This window comes from Delphinus delphis, chromosome 5, assembly GCF_949987515.2.
Source record: "Delphinus delphis chromosome 5, mDelDel1.2, whole genome shotgun sequence".
Taxonomy (NCBI): Eukaryota; Metazoa; Chordata; class Mammalia; order Artiodactyla; family Delphinidae; genus Delphinus; species Delphinus delphis.
Genome location: NC_082687.1, coordinates 38,423,932 through 38,436,465, shown reverse-complemented (window position 1 = coordinate 38,436,465; position 12,534 = coordinate 38,423,932). Strand labels below are relative to the sequence as shown.

General features: G+C 38.6%; 1 protein-coding gene across 1 annotated transcript in view; it reads left to right on the top strand.

Moving 5' to 3' along the window:
* The window catches only part of CDS1 (CDP-diacylglycerol synthase 1), a 69,115-nt gene that overhangs the window by 29,080 nt on the left and 27,501 nt on the right, over positions 1-12,534 (top strand). Inside the window, exons 3-5 of the mRNA XM_060011662.1 lie at positions 701-797; positions 5,721-5,818; positions 8,241-8,380. Of these exons, the coding sequence (XP_059867645.1) occupies positions 701-797; positions 5,721-5,818; positions 8,241-8,380 (335 nt within the window). The remainder of the gene's footprint in view (positions 1-700; positions 798-5,720; positions 5,819-8,240; positions 8,381-12,534) is intronic.

Here is a 12,534-nt window from a genome sequence, read left to right as displayed (position 1 = left end):
TCTACCGGGGACCAGCCAGGTGTGCCTCAGGGAAGCTGTGCTCTAAGCACCAGCAGAGGCCCAAGGAGAAGAGAATACCTTTCTACGAAAGGCTCTGTCCTCGCAGGAAAGCAGGCAGCACACGCTGAGCAACAGAAAGAACTGACCTTCAGTCTGGCCTTGCCCTCAATGACGGACCTCCCCACACCTTCCTCATTTCCTTGAAATCATGGTGCTTTCCAGTTTCAGTTCCGCATTTTCCTTTCTTTACTTTTTCTCACTGCAAGGCCGTGCTCTCTGTTCTACACCACCTTAAAATCCGTACTCTTTTTATCCACCACACAGAAGGACAGACACCCTTTGGGAGGGCTGTGCACCTGGCCCCTCCTTCCCACCTGAGTGGCCCCGGGCAGACACGTGCGCACACCTGCGTTGGCCACCTCACCTCCCAGCCTCGCGATTCATCCTGTTCACATGGAGCAAAAACTAGTTCTTTTCTTCGGCTAACAGGATTTTTACATTTCCTTTAGCTCTCAGTGAGTGAGCGAATGCTATTGGTTTGTTTGGTTGGTTTGCGTTGTTGTTATTGTATAAGGTAAAGTATAGGGGATTCCTAAAATATAGTTAAGGGAAACCTGTAAGTCTGGCAACTCATTACTATAACAACACACAGAAATTTAAGAACACGTTAATGCTAACTCTACAAATATTTCCTTTTTAGGTGGAAAAACTGGTGGATTCGTGGAATCCTTACTCTAACTATGATTTCATTGTTTTTCCTGATCATCTATATGGGATCCTTTATGCTGATGCTTCTTGTAAGTGTTTGCCCAAGTGTCTCTTGCTTTGTTTTTCAGCACTGATATTGAAGTAAATTTGAGCATGTCATGAAAAAGAAGGTGGTCCAAGACTTGACAGCAACAAATTTAGTTCCTTTAAGCATCTTCTAGTTCATGAAATGACCTGGACTAATCTTTTCCATTTGCAAATTGGCCATTCAGTGTGTATCAAGTATACGTGATATTCAGTAGATACACAACTTTGTGTCAGACATTGCACCAAGCATTAGGTAGAACAGAAACACACGACTTCAACGTATATGACTGTTAGCTAGATCCCTGACTTCAGGGGACTCATTCTAATGGCAGAGACATGTAAGTAACCATATGAATAAATGGTGTAGTAAATGAGTGGAATAAACCCCATGATAGATCTTGTTGGAAGAGCACAGCAAAAAAATGACCTCATCCAGTGTGAGAGAGAGATGAGGGAAGACTTCCAGAGGAGGTGATGTGAAAGCTGAGTCATAAAGAAGCACTGGATGGGGGAGGGCATTCCAAGTTGGGGATATCAGGGGCAGGGGTGTAGTAAGGAGAGATTGTGGTCCGTTGGGGGGTTTGTGAGTTATACATGTGGAGAGTGTCTAGGGATGAGACTAGAGAGGCAAGCAAAAGCCATTCTGGGAGTTGGATTTTGTTGTATATGGGAAGCCCAACAAGTTATGAAGTCAGACACATTTTTTCAGCTTTTTAATTCATTCATTTAACACATGCTTCAGGATGCCTGCTACATGCCAGGCAGTTCTGGGGAATGATGCAGTCATGCTGAGAAAAATGCACCTGTGTCTGCCCTCATGGAGCTTACTGTCTACATATTAAAGAACTGATCAGATATGTAATCATAAACTGCAGTAAGCATTTGAAAACAAGAATTGGATGCTATGAGAGCAAAGGGGGGGAGCCAGGAGACTTTCCAGACTTTATCCAGTGCCCAGCATCTGCACTGCGGTCTTGAAAGTTGAGTAGGATTCACTGGGGTGAAGGGAGACCTTGGAGGAAGGATTTTGCTTTTTGCGGTACGCGGGCCTCTCACTGTTGTGGCCTCTCCCGTTGCGGAGCACAGGCTCCGGATGCGCAGGCTCAGCGGCCATGGCTCATGGGCCCAGCCACTCCGCGGCATGTGGGATCTTCCCGGACCAGGGCACGAACCCATGTCCCCTGCATTGGCAGGCAGACTCTCAACCACTGCGCCACCAGGGAAGCCCCTGGAGGAAGGATTTTCACAGCAAACGATTCCCTGTGTATAAAAGCCTTTATATCTAAAGAAGTATGAAACACTTGAAGCCCAAAGTGATAGAAGTAAGAAGGAGAAATACATTCATGACAAACATCACGCATTTCCTGGGTGCTGAACATGGTTTAGCAGTGAACAGCGAGGGCCTGCTCTCGGGGATATGTACAGTGTCCCTCCTTTTTATTACTTGTCTTCATCCATCGCAATTGTATTTATGATGTTTATGTTAAGGGAATATGAATGGATATACACACACTTGGTGCTCAATTGATACTACCTTTATGTGTTTTAAGGTATTATTTACATTCACAACCCTGACTAGGTCATTTATATTTTGAGAAGTACATTTTGTACCTAGCTTGCATTTGCCTTATAATATCAGCACTCAAAAATGACGAATTCAAGAGAGTTTTATTAAAAACTTACTTCTAGCAAATGATAGTTACTATTTTAAGATGGAACTCATACTCATATTCCTTAAAATAAAAGGAGTTTTTTCCCTCCAACCTTCTATTTATAGTGCTTTAATTGTTGCAGTCACAGCTTGGAATCACACTTTCTAAGTGATGGAGTTGCTAAAGCGTATTTTGATTTAAAGGTAGATGTGAACATATAAAAGATATGAGGTTCCCCCACCCCTTCCTGGAACTCCTATAATAACTGTTTTAATTCACATTATTTAACTTATTTTTAAATAGTGCATTAGTTTTTTTCCCATTGTGAGAGTTATAAAAGTATATTGAAATTACTTTGGAGAAGAGATAATTAAAAAAAAAATCACCCCAACCCTATCATCAGCCACCACAACTCAATTAATACTGCCATTTGATTTATTTCCTTTCATCTTTTTTTTCTTTTAAAAACCATGATTGTAATTATAGTGTGACTAAAATTTTGTATCCTTTTTAAACTAAATATTGAATGTTTTGTGTTGCTCCACGGTCTTTATAGCCATCAACTTTAATACCTTCATCTACTCAATGAAATGTAGTACATCATAAGTTATTTAGAGCAGCGTGTTATTTTTAGACATTCAGGTTATAGTCTGGTTTTTATTTATTGTGAATGACATTATCCTAAACATATTAGAATATAAAGCTTTTTCATATGCAGGATTATTTTCTTCAAATAGATTCCTAGAGTGAAAATAGGCACTTTTATTTGGATAACACATAGTTCCAGCTCAACATATCTAAATCTGAACTTCTGTTCTATCGCCAGCCATTCTGCATAACTCTATCTACTTTTCCAAGCCTTCCCTGGTGTTGTCCTGCATTTCCCTCTCTCCCTTAGCTCCCCAGTTTCCTCAAGCACCAAATCCAGTCAGTTCTACCTCCTTGATGTCTCTCATTCCTTATACTCCACCCTCTTCTGGCACTTATCCATACTCACCTGGATGGTGGTATCTTGCCTGCCTTACTGTCTCTTCTCTTGCTGCTTCTCCAGTCAGTTCTTTCTACCTCTGTTATCCCCAGAAATTCACGTCTGATCACGTCCTTTCATGATCGGCACCAACTCCTTTGTGCAGCCTTTCATGCTGTTTCCTGTGGTGCTGTGACCAGACTCATCTCTCTCTACTTCTCACCCCAGCTTTGTGTTCCAGCAGCTCTGGACTACTTGTAGTTCCCTTAACATCCTCCTCCTCTCCTATGTACATGACTCTGTACATCCTTCTCCTTCACCCCAACTGGGCCCATCCCCACCCTTACCACAGGTTTTTTGTCTGCCTGTGCTTATATCCATGTGGCTGTTTCCATGTAGCTGGTAAGCTATAAGTGACAACCATATACATGGATGTGTGTGATATTAAAAATTCTTTTTTTCTTCTTTCAGTGAAACACCATATATAGTGCTAATGGTTGCTCTTGAACAAGTGTATTCATAGAAGTAGCATCAGTTCATTTGATATTCTAAAAGCCCTTGGTTCTATAAATAACATGACTTTGCCATTTTATCTTAACATCTAGCATTGTCCCCATTCTCGGATTATTATTGTTAAAAAAATGACTTGATGTTATACACAAAGGCTATTTGAAGGACAGTATTTAAATTTCCTCTTGTGTTTATAATATAACACATCTATGAGTTTTTCTTAAAAGAACTATTTGTAATAGTTAGGCATAATATTTTCTTACTGTATGGCTGAGGGGACACAACTACTTCTTTTAAGTATGTCATTGGACATGTACTAGGTATAGTGGGAAAAAATAGCTTAAGAATATCCTGGGTAGTAGGATTGGGAAAGCTGGTTTGTGGCGATGTCAAAAAGAAATCCCAAAGTATATTCTTTGGCAGACTTTGGTTAGCTCTTTCTGTAAAGGACCAGATTGTTGTATTTTAGGCTTTAAGGAGCCACATATGTGTCTGTCATATAATCTTTGTTTTTTATTTTTAACTCTTTAAAAATATAAAATCCAGGGTCTTCCTTGGTGGCGCAGTGGTTGAGAGTCCGCCTGCCGATGCAGGGGACACGGGTTCGTGCCCCGGTCCGGGAAGATCCCACATGCCGCAGAGTGGCTGGGCCCATGAGCCATGGCCGTTGAGCCTGTGCGTCCGGAGCCTGTGCTCCGCAACGGAAGAGGTCACAACAGTGAGAGGCCCGCGTACCGCAAAAAAAAAAAAAAAAAAAAAAAAAAAAAAAAAAAAAAAATATATATATATATATATATATATATATATATATATATATATAAAATCCATTCTTAACTCCAGGGTTGTACAAAAACAAGCCCTTGGGTATATTCTCTAGAGGTTGAAAAAGTCTGCTATATTCACAAAGCTGTTAGTTTATGGTGATGAGTGTTCAGCTTGCCATTTGCTCTTTGAGTCTTGGAATTGTCTTAAGCCAAACACTGGATATGATGCTACAGTCTCAGAAATTACCTTTACCCAGATTGGTGGATTTAGCAGTTTGAAGGACAGCTACATAGACCATCAAAAAGGGATTCTTGAATATAAACCCATTTACTAGGCATGTGTATTGGACACTATTCAGAGAGAACCGCATGGACTCACTTGACTGGCCAGTGGGGCTGCAGATGTAGAAGGCTGCTTATAATTTGTCAAGGAAGCACTGCTTGGGTTGATCAGAGATGTGTGTAGCTGGCTATGGGAGAGTTGGCATGGAGGGAAGAATGAAAAGCTCATGCCCAAACCCCTGGGTGACTGGGTAAAGATATTTTAGCCATTTGTCCTGATAGTATCTTTATCCTTGGCAAGAATACCAGGTTGAACGGTTAAAAATATATACAAGCAAACTTTCACTTATGATCATTTTCCTAGGATAACTCAAGAAACAAATGGACAGAAAGACCATCCATCTTGAGATGGACAACCACAAGAAATGAAGCAGTAATTAGGGATAAAGCCTAGTCAGCTGTGATCCCAATCAGACTACACCCCTCAAACTCTAAACTACAATGCCACCTCCTACCCCGGGAAGGATCTCTCAAACTTTTTGAATAAAACATTGTTTTGCTTGCCTCTTTGGGATATCACTTGATTATAGAGAAGTTGAATATTGAATTTTTGCTGCTGATATTTAGACTAACTAAAAGTGGGTAGGCTGAAGATTTTTAAAATACATGTGACAACAAGCTACTTATTAAATAACTAACCATAAATGTAAATATTGAGAAATGTATGTTAATGTTTTCTCTTGGTTTCAGGTTCTAGGCATCCAAGTGAAATGCTTCCATGAAATTATCACTATAGGTTACAGAGTCTATCGTTCTTATGACCTACCTTGGTTTAGAACACTAAGCTGGTAAGTGACTTAAAACTGTTTCAGATATGAAAATCTGATTCTTTTCTGAAGTTTGTAAGGAAGCATCCTGATCAATCAGTATCTACATGGTTGACCTTATAGATTGATTTTAAATAAATATAAAAAAGAATGAAATTGAATTTTGAAAGAAGGAAATTACCTTTAACTCTCCCATTTCAACACAACTATTTTCATATCTCATCTTTCACTCTTTGTAGAGATACCTGATTTAAATTGAATATAAACATTATTCTTGTGCCCTTTTTAAAAACCTCAGCATTATATTCGACACATTTTTATATCCTTTATAATTACAATTTTAACAGAAAGTTTCATTTTGTAAAATGTTATGAATATGTGTAATCTTTTGCCTTATTTCCCCTCAGTTGATATGAGACCACACACAAAATTTGATATTTCTACAAAGACTTGAAGATGAGATATGAAAATAGTTTGGGGTTTTTTTGTTTTGTTTTGTCTTTTTTTTTTTTTTTTTTGAGTGATCAGTGGTTTATTCAGAATGGGAAAGCCCAAGCTGAATGTCTGTCTCCCTCCTCCCCTCCCATCCACCCCTGCAGGCTGGCCCACCTTCTCCAAAGCCCCCATAGGCCCCAGGATGCCGTTGGGGGGTGGGGGGCAGGGCAGTGAGAGGAGGGATGACCTCACCTTTGCTGCTTCTGGTTTGGTCTCCTCCAGGCCCTGGGCCCTGTGACATGCAACAAGGAGGGTAGTCAGAGGGATGAGGAAGACTCTGGGGTCAGTGCGTAAGGCACCCTGCTAAATATTTCAGGGCAGTTACCAGCCTCTGAAATATTGTATATGTACAGATGCATGTAAAATTAGTAAATAAAAATCACCAAATAATTTTAATATTTAAAGCTTTATATATTTTTAAAACTTTCTAGGTTTCTTAGTTATCAGGACCTTGACCATGAAACATGATAATATGATAGTTCATAATTAACCTAACAGGCCATGTCTTTGAATATAGTTGTTTGATTAGTATCAGCCAGAGGGGCCAGTGTCTTATTATAACAAACGTATCACTTTTTGGGTTTACAGTAGTCAAAAACAGTTTCTTGGTTTTGTTAACACTTAATTTTTCCTTCTGGAAAGTTTCTTCATGAGTGGCAGTGTGTACAGGGAGTGTTAGGTAGATTAAGTAGTCGGAGAGTAATTAAAAGCTAAACTGTGCAGGATTGATTTTAAGTGTAGGGGGAAGAAAAAGGTAGGTCAAGATGGGCTCCAGTGATTGTAGAGGCTTCTTGGAGAAGGTGAGAGAGAAACTGTTACTTGAAATAAAGACAGGCTTTGGCTAGAGAAGAGTGTTCTGGGTTGGGGAAGCAGCATCCATCAGGTTTCAGATGCGGGACAGAGGAGGCATGTGCCACAGATGGTGAGATCTTCCTGGCCCTCCTGAGCAGAAGGTGTATATTTATTAGGAAGTAGTGGCCAAAAAGTTGGATTGGTGGCTGGAGTAGGCTTTGACAGCCTTACAGAGGCGACACAGACAGTTTCCATTGTAGGAGAGAGAAAAATGGTAATACAGCTGATAAAAATTAAAATACTTCCCTTTGGGAACAGTAGGGTATAATTCCATTCATGAGAACCAGAGGGAAACCACCCCTTTCGTCTTCTACTGCCCTCCTGGCTGCCTAGGACTCTGCCCTTCTAAGGAGGATTCCGGGAGGAACCCTAAGGCAGTGTTTCTCAGCCTTTTTTTCTGGCTCACACATGCTCCCATCAGCAAAATCTCATGGGTTCAACTTCTCCCCGGGGACAAAGATATACCAGAACTGGGAGAAGGGATAGGCCATTTATCAAGTTTTTAAAGTTTTTCCAGAGATTTTTACCCGCTGCTAGCTCCGTTCCCCACAGCTACCCTTTTTGAGTCACTGCTCAACTAGAGTGCATCTGGAGCATTGAGAAGAGGGGGCAAGACCCCAGTATGTGCAGGGCAGGAGGGTGAGGTTAGAGGTCAAATTACCTCTACCTTCTTTTCCTGTTGATCTTCCCTAGGGCAGGTGGGAATTTGGCTTAGGATCTTTACAAAGCATTAGACCTGTGAGTAGCTGGGAGTGAATTTTCATTATAAACTTAATGCTGTGTGTGTGTGTGTCTGAGAGTGTATGAGAGTGAGTGTATGTCTAGTATTTTCTACAGTGTTTCCTAATTATCTGTTTCTGGCATTTAGATATTGAGCTAAATAAAGGCATGAACTATTCAGTAAGTTTTTATTGACTGATAAGTTTGAAATTAAGTTTAAAACAGGAAAAAAAGCATTTGGTGGAATATATCATGAACTGGTCTTCTCGACTTGGTTCTGAACTTTTTGTCATCATCAAACTGTAGAAAATAGTTTTGTTGAGTTTGAGGGGGAAAAAATTCAAATCTAAAGAAGCTAATTGTTTTAAAATTATAGGTACTTTCTACTGTGTGTAAACTACTTTTTCTATGGAGAGACTGTAGCTGATTATTTTGCTACATTTGTTCAAAGAGAAGAGCAACTTCAGTTCCTCATTCGCTACCACAGATTTATATCATTTGCCCTCTATCTGGCAGGTAAGTTAAGGAAAAGTCTTTATTGATATGTAGCCAATATATGTTACATGCTTATTTTTATTTAAATTTATAACATCCTTTATTTGTTACATTTTAATCCAGCTTCTCTTTGTAAAAAGTCTCATATATAAAGCTATTTCTTTCATCACAGTCTTAAGCAGTAGTCACTCCCTAATGGTGGTTTAAAAAAAAGTACTTGCTTAATAGTCACTCCATATATTTGAAAATTTTCTTCACAAATTATAGTAAAGGCACTTTTAAATATATGGGTTATTTACCAAGTATAATTTACAAAGAAACTTTCACATATGTATTGCTTTATTTGTTCCTAGGAAATAGAGTTTTCATATAGAATTATTCGGGGTACTTAGTTTTCCTGACATGGTTTATTATATGTTCATTTATATATATATATATATATAAAATATACATATTTGTTTATAGTAGGCTATGCCACATGTTTTTATGATTTTAGATTAAGAATCAGATAGTTAGGATAACATTAGAATTAATAGATTTGTTTTCCATTAAAGTTTACCAATCATAAAAGAAATTTCTGAGAAATTGATTTAGATATGTACCGTTTAAAAATCAGATTGCCAGTATGAATCCTGGTTCCACCCTTTACTAGCTGAATAAACCTTGGGAAATTTAATTAATTTACCTGTGCCTCAGTTTCTTTGTCAAGCACTTAGAACAGTACCTGGTACTATTTAAGTATTTATCATTATCATTATTTCCACTTTTAAAGGAGGAAATGAAATTTATTTGTGAGTTTTCACTTTAGCTTTTAATAGTTACTGTTTTAGCTCTTAGGAGTTTCTCATAAATAAATTCTTCTCCAGTTAATACAATTCTGGAAACTGAATACAATATGGATGACTTCCATTTCTCATTAAACAAAAAATATACAGAATATGTGGGGAAGAATGTCCAGTCCTTTAAAAGTATGTCATTTATATTCAGTAATTATGATCTTTTTCATGGTGTTCAATTTTAATAAACATCCCTGCAGATCTTGGTCTCTATTTTATTTCTGATTCTAGGAAGCCAGAGCATGAAATACAATCTGAAATGATAATGGTAATTTTCAGAGAATCATTTTTGGGGCAGGGGAACCTACATTTTCCAAAGAAATTGCCTGTTTTACATTCAGGTTTTTTGTTAAGTCCAGTTTTCTCAGTCCATTACTTAATTTTTTAAAATTATAAATGATATGTCTAACATACATTCTTGGAAATAGATATTGAATGTAGGTATCTTCATTCTTGGAAATAGATATTGAAAAGTATTTTTGTTCTTTCAAGGGCAAAAGAAGTTATTCATTCTAAGGTAGCTATTTCATTTTAAATTCTAATCAGTTTAGAAGAATCATGATTATTAGAGAGATTAATTATGACTGCTAACAGCTAAAATTTTGGAGAATAATATGCTTGACTCTGATTTTATGTTCATTAAACATCATCTGTGACATTTTTTTTCATGGTAGAAAGAAATTTTGCATAGTTTCTCTTATCAAACAAACACGTTTGATTCATTTTGTTAAATGTAAGGTAAATTCTGGGATGGATTCTTTACTATTACAGGAGAGAAGCATACTGTACCTTCTTAGTCTATATTTTTACAGGCAAGACTTCTTATTAGCAAGAAAAGTGTCTGTAATAACAATAACTTTATTTCATATATAATTCTTATAATTAATAGTAAAATTGTGATTAATTAAAATATAAATCATTAACATATGTGCATTAGTTAAAAAATCTGATATGTCAAAAGAATCTGATAATGTTATTGTTAATGTAAACAATAACCCTGCACCCCAACACTTGCAGATTGTTTTCATTTTTCTAAGTAATATGCCTATTTCTTAATTTATTTAGGCATTATCTATTGACTTCCTGTAATAACCTCTGTCTCTTCTCCATACTCAGTTTTTTATTGTCATTATTTATATTATTAAATAGGTACCTAAAATATCACTTTCTATAGAGCCAGATAGTATCTTTGATTACATTTCCATTCTTTTACGATTTTTTGCTTTTCCTGCCCTTAATAGCTGCTCTTTACCTTTTCTTTTCCACCTTCATAAATTTCTGTGTAGGAATCCTTAATTTTCCTTTTGAGTCTGTCCCACGTCTGTTGGTCATTTTTTCAGATGTTCACAGAAATCAGAGAGTTCATTAGTTCCCGTTTTTCCTGGTGACCTTTATCCCAGGGACGTCTGGGCTCCTGTTCCTGTTTGGACTGGCTGCTTGTAGGCCTGCTGTCAGCTGTCCCCTCATGATTTGGCTTTTCCTGTGTCTTCCAATTTCTAGGATAACACCCTCATTCTGCTGCAGCATAGCCTCTAATAGTTTCCTATGAAATGTGCTTAGAAGGTAAATATTTTATGTTCATACATTTCTAATAATATCTTTGTTCTGTTCTCACAATTGACTGCTTTGGCTAGGGTTCCACTTACTAGTAGTAGACTTGTACTTAGTCCTCTAGTTTAGAAGCCCAAGCCTTAACCTTGCCTTCCAGTGAGCCTTTCCTGTTCAGTTTACTCTAGAAAATACTTCTACTTGTCCCTGATTTCTCAGATCTGCTGAAAGTCATCCAGTTGGTTTTCCAGCTTCCAAACTTTGTAGCCATTTTTCTTCTTTTTTCCTTGACATTTCTTCAATTCTCTTTGCTCTGTAGGTTTTTGCCTTAATTTCTTTTAACATGATTTAGTGGGCTACCAGGACGGAAGAGAAAGAAATGTAATACATGAACAATCAACCATTTAAAAACAGAAATCCTTGATTAGTATTTTATTTTTCCCTTGGCTTAAAACAACAACTAATTTTTTTCTCCTGGTCCTGTGGATTGACTGGGCTTCACTGGGCAGTTCTAACTTAAGACCTCCCCTACAGTTGCAGTCAGATGGCGGTAGTGCTGGTCATGTGTGTCCTAAGTGGGCTAGACGTCCAAGGTGGCTCACTCTCACGGGCACGGTTAGTTCTGGCTGGTGACCCGTAGTGCTGGCTGGTGACCCGTAGTGCTGGCTGGTGACCCGGGCACCCGAGTGTGGGCTCTCCATGGGGCTTGGCTCTCTCAGCACCACGCCTGAGTTCTGAATAGGGAGGGCACCAAAAGCCAAGCATCTCAAGAGTCCTTACCTAGGATGTTTTGTTTTGTTTTGTTTTGTTTTTGCGGTACACGGGCCTCTCACTGTTGTGGCCTCTCCCATTGCGGAGCACAGGCTCCGGACGCGCAGGCTCAGCGGCCATGGCTTATGGGCCCGCCGCTCCACGGTATGTGGGATCTTCCCGGACCGGGGCACGAATCCGTGTCCCCTGCATCGGCAGGCGGACTCTCAACCACTGCGCCACCAGGGAAGCCCCCTAGGATGGTTTTTTAACACTAGTTTTTAAAAATGAAAACATAATACGTTCCCACAGTAAAAATTCGGGCTGAAAAGGAGTATTCCATGATATCTCCCTCCCCGCTCAGAGCCTTACTTACTCTTTCCAGGGGCTTCCTACCACTATTCAGACATTATCTGAGTATTCAAGCTTATATGTTTATATCCTCCTTCCCTCATTTTTGTACACAAATGAGAGCAGACCATCCTGTACCTGTTTTTTCCCACTTAATGTAGCTTATTTTTGGTTTTATATTGGCACATCTAAACTTATCTCACTTTTTCCGTATCTGCAGTTACATCTGATGTGCATACAGCAAAATTTGATGGGTAGCATGTCAGAAAATAAGGCAACTACTATTTCCTTGCTTTGCATTTGCTCTAACTTATACTTGAAAATAACTTCTCAATTGAGAGGGTAAAGACAATATAATTTATTTTCTTTCTTGTTTCTTTTTATAACATTGTATACATGATAGCCTCCCAACCAACCCTTTTCAGTCATTGTTTCTTCATTCCCTGAAATTTCTGACTCTACTTTTATAAAACAAAATCAGTATTTCTTCTTTTTTCTAACTGATTTCCACCATGGACATAGCTTACCACTTGCTCTTTTATAGAATCATGGAAGCTTATTGAAAATCATCAGTGTTGTTCCTTCAACAAACATTTGAGTGCCTTCCAAGTGCCAGTACTGTACATGGTGTTGAGGATACCAAGGGAAATAGGCTGGTAGCGTGCCTTCCAGGGTATTGCAACTGCTGAG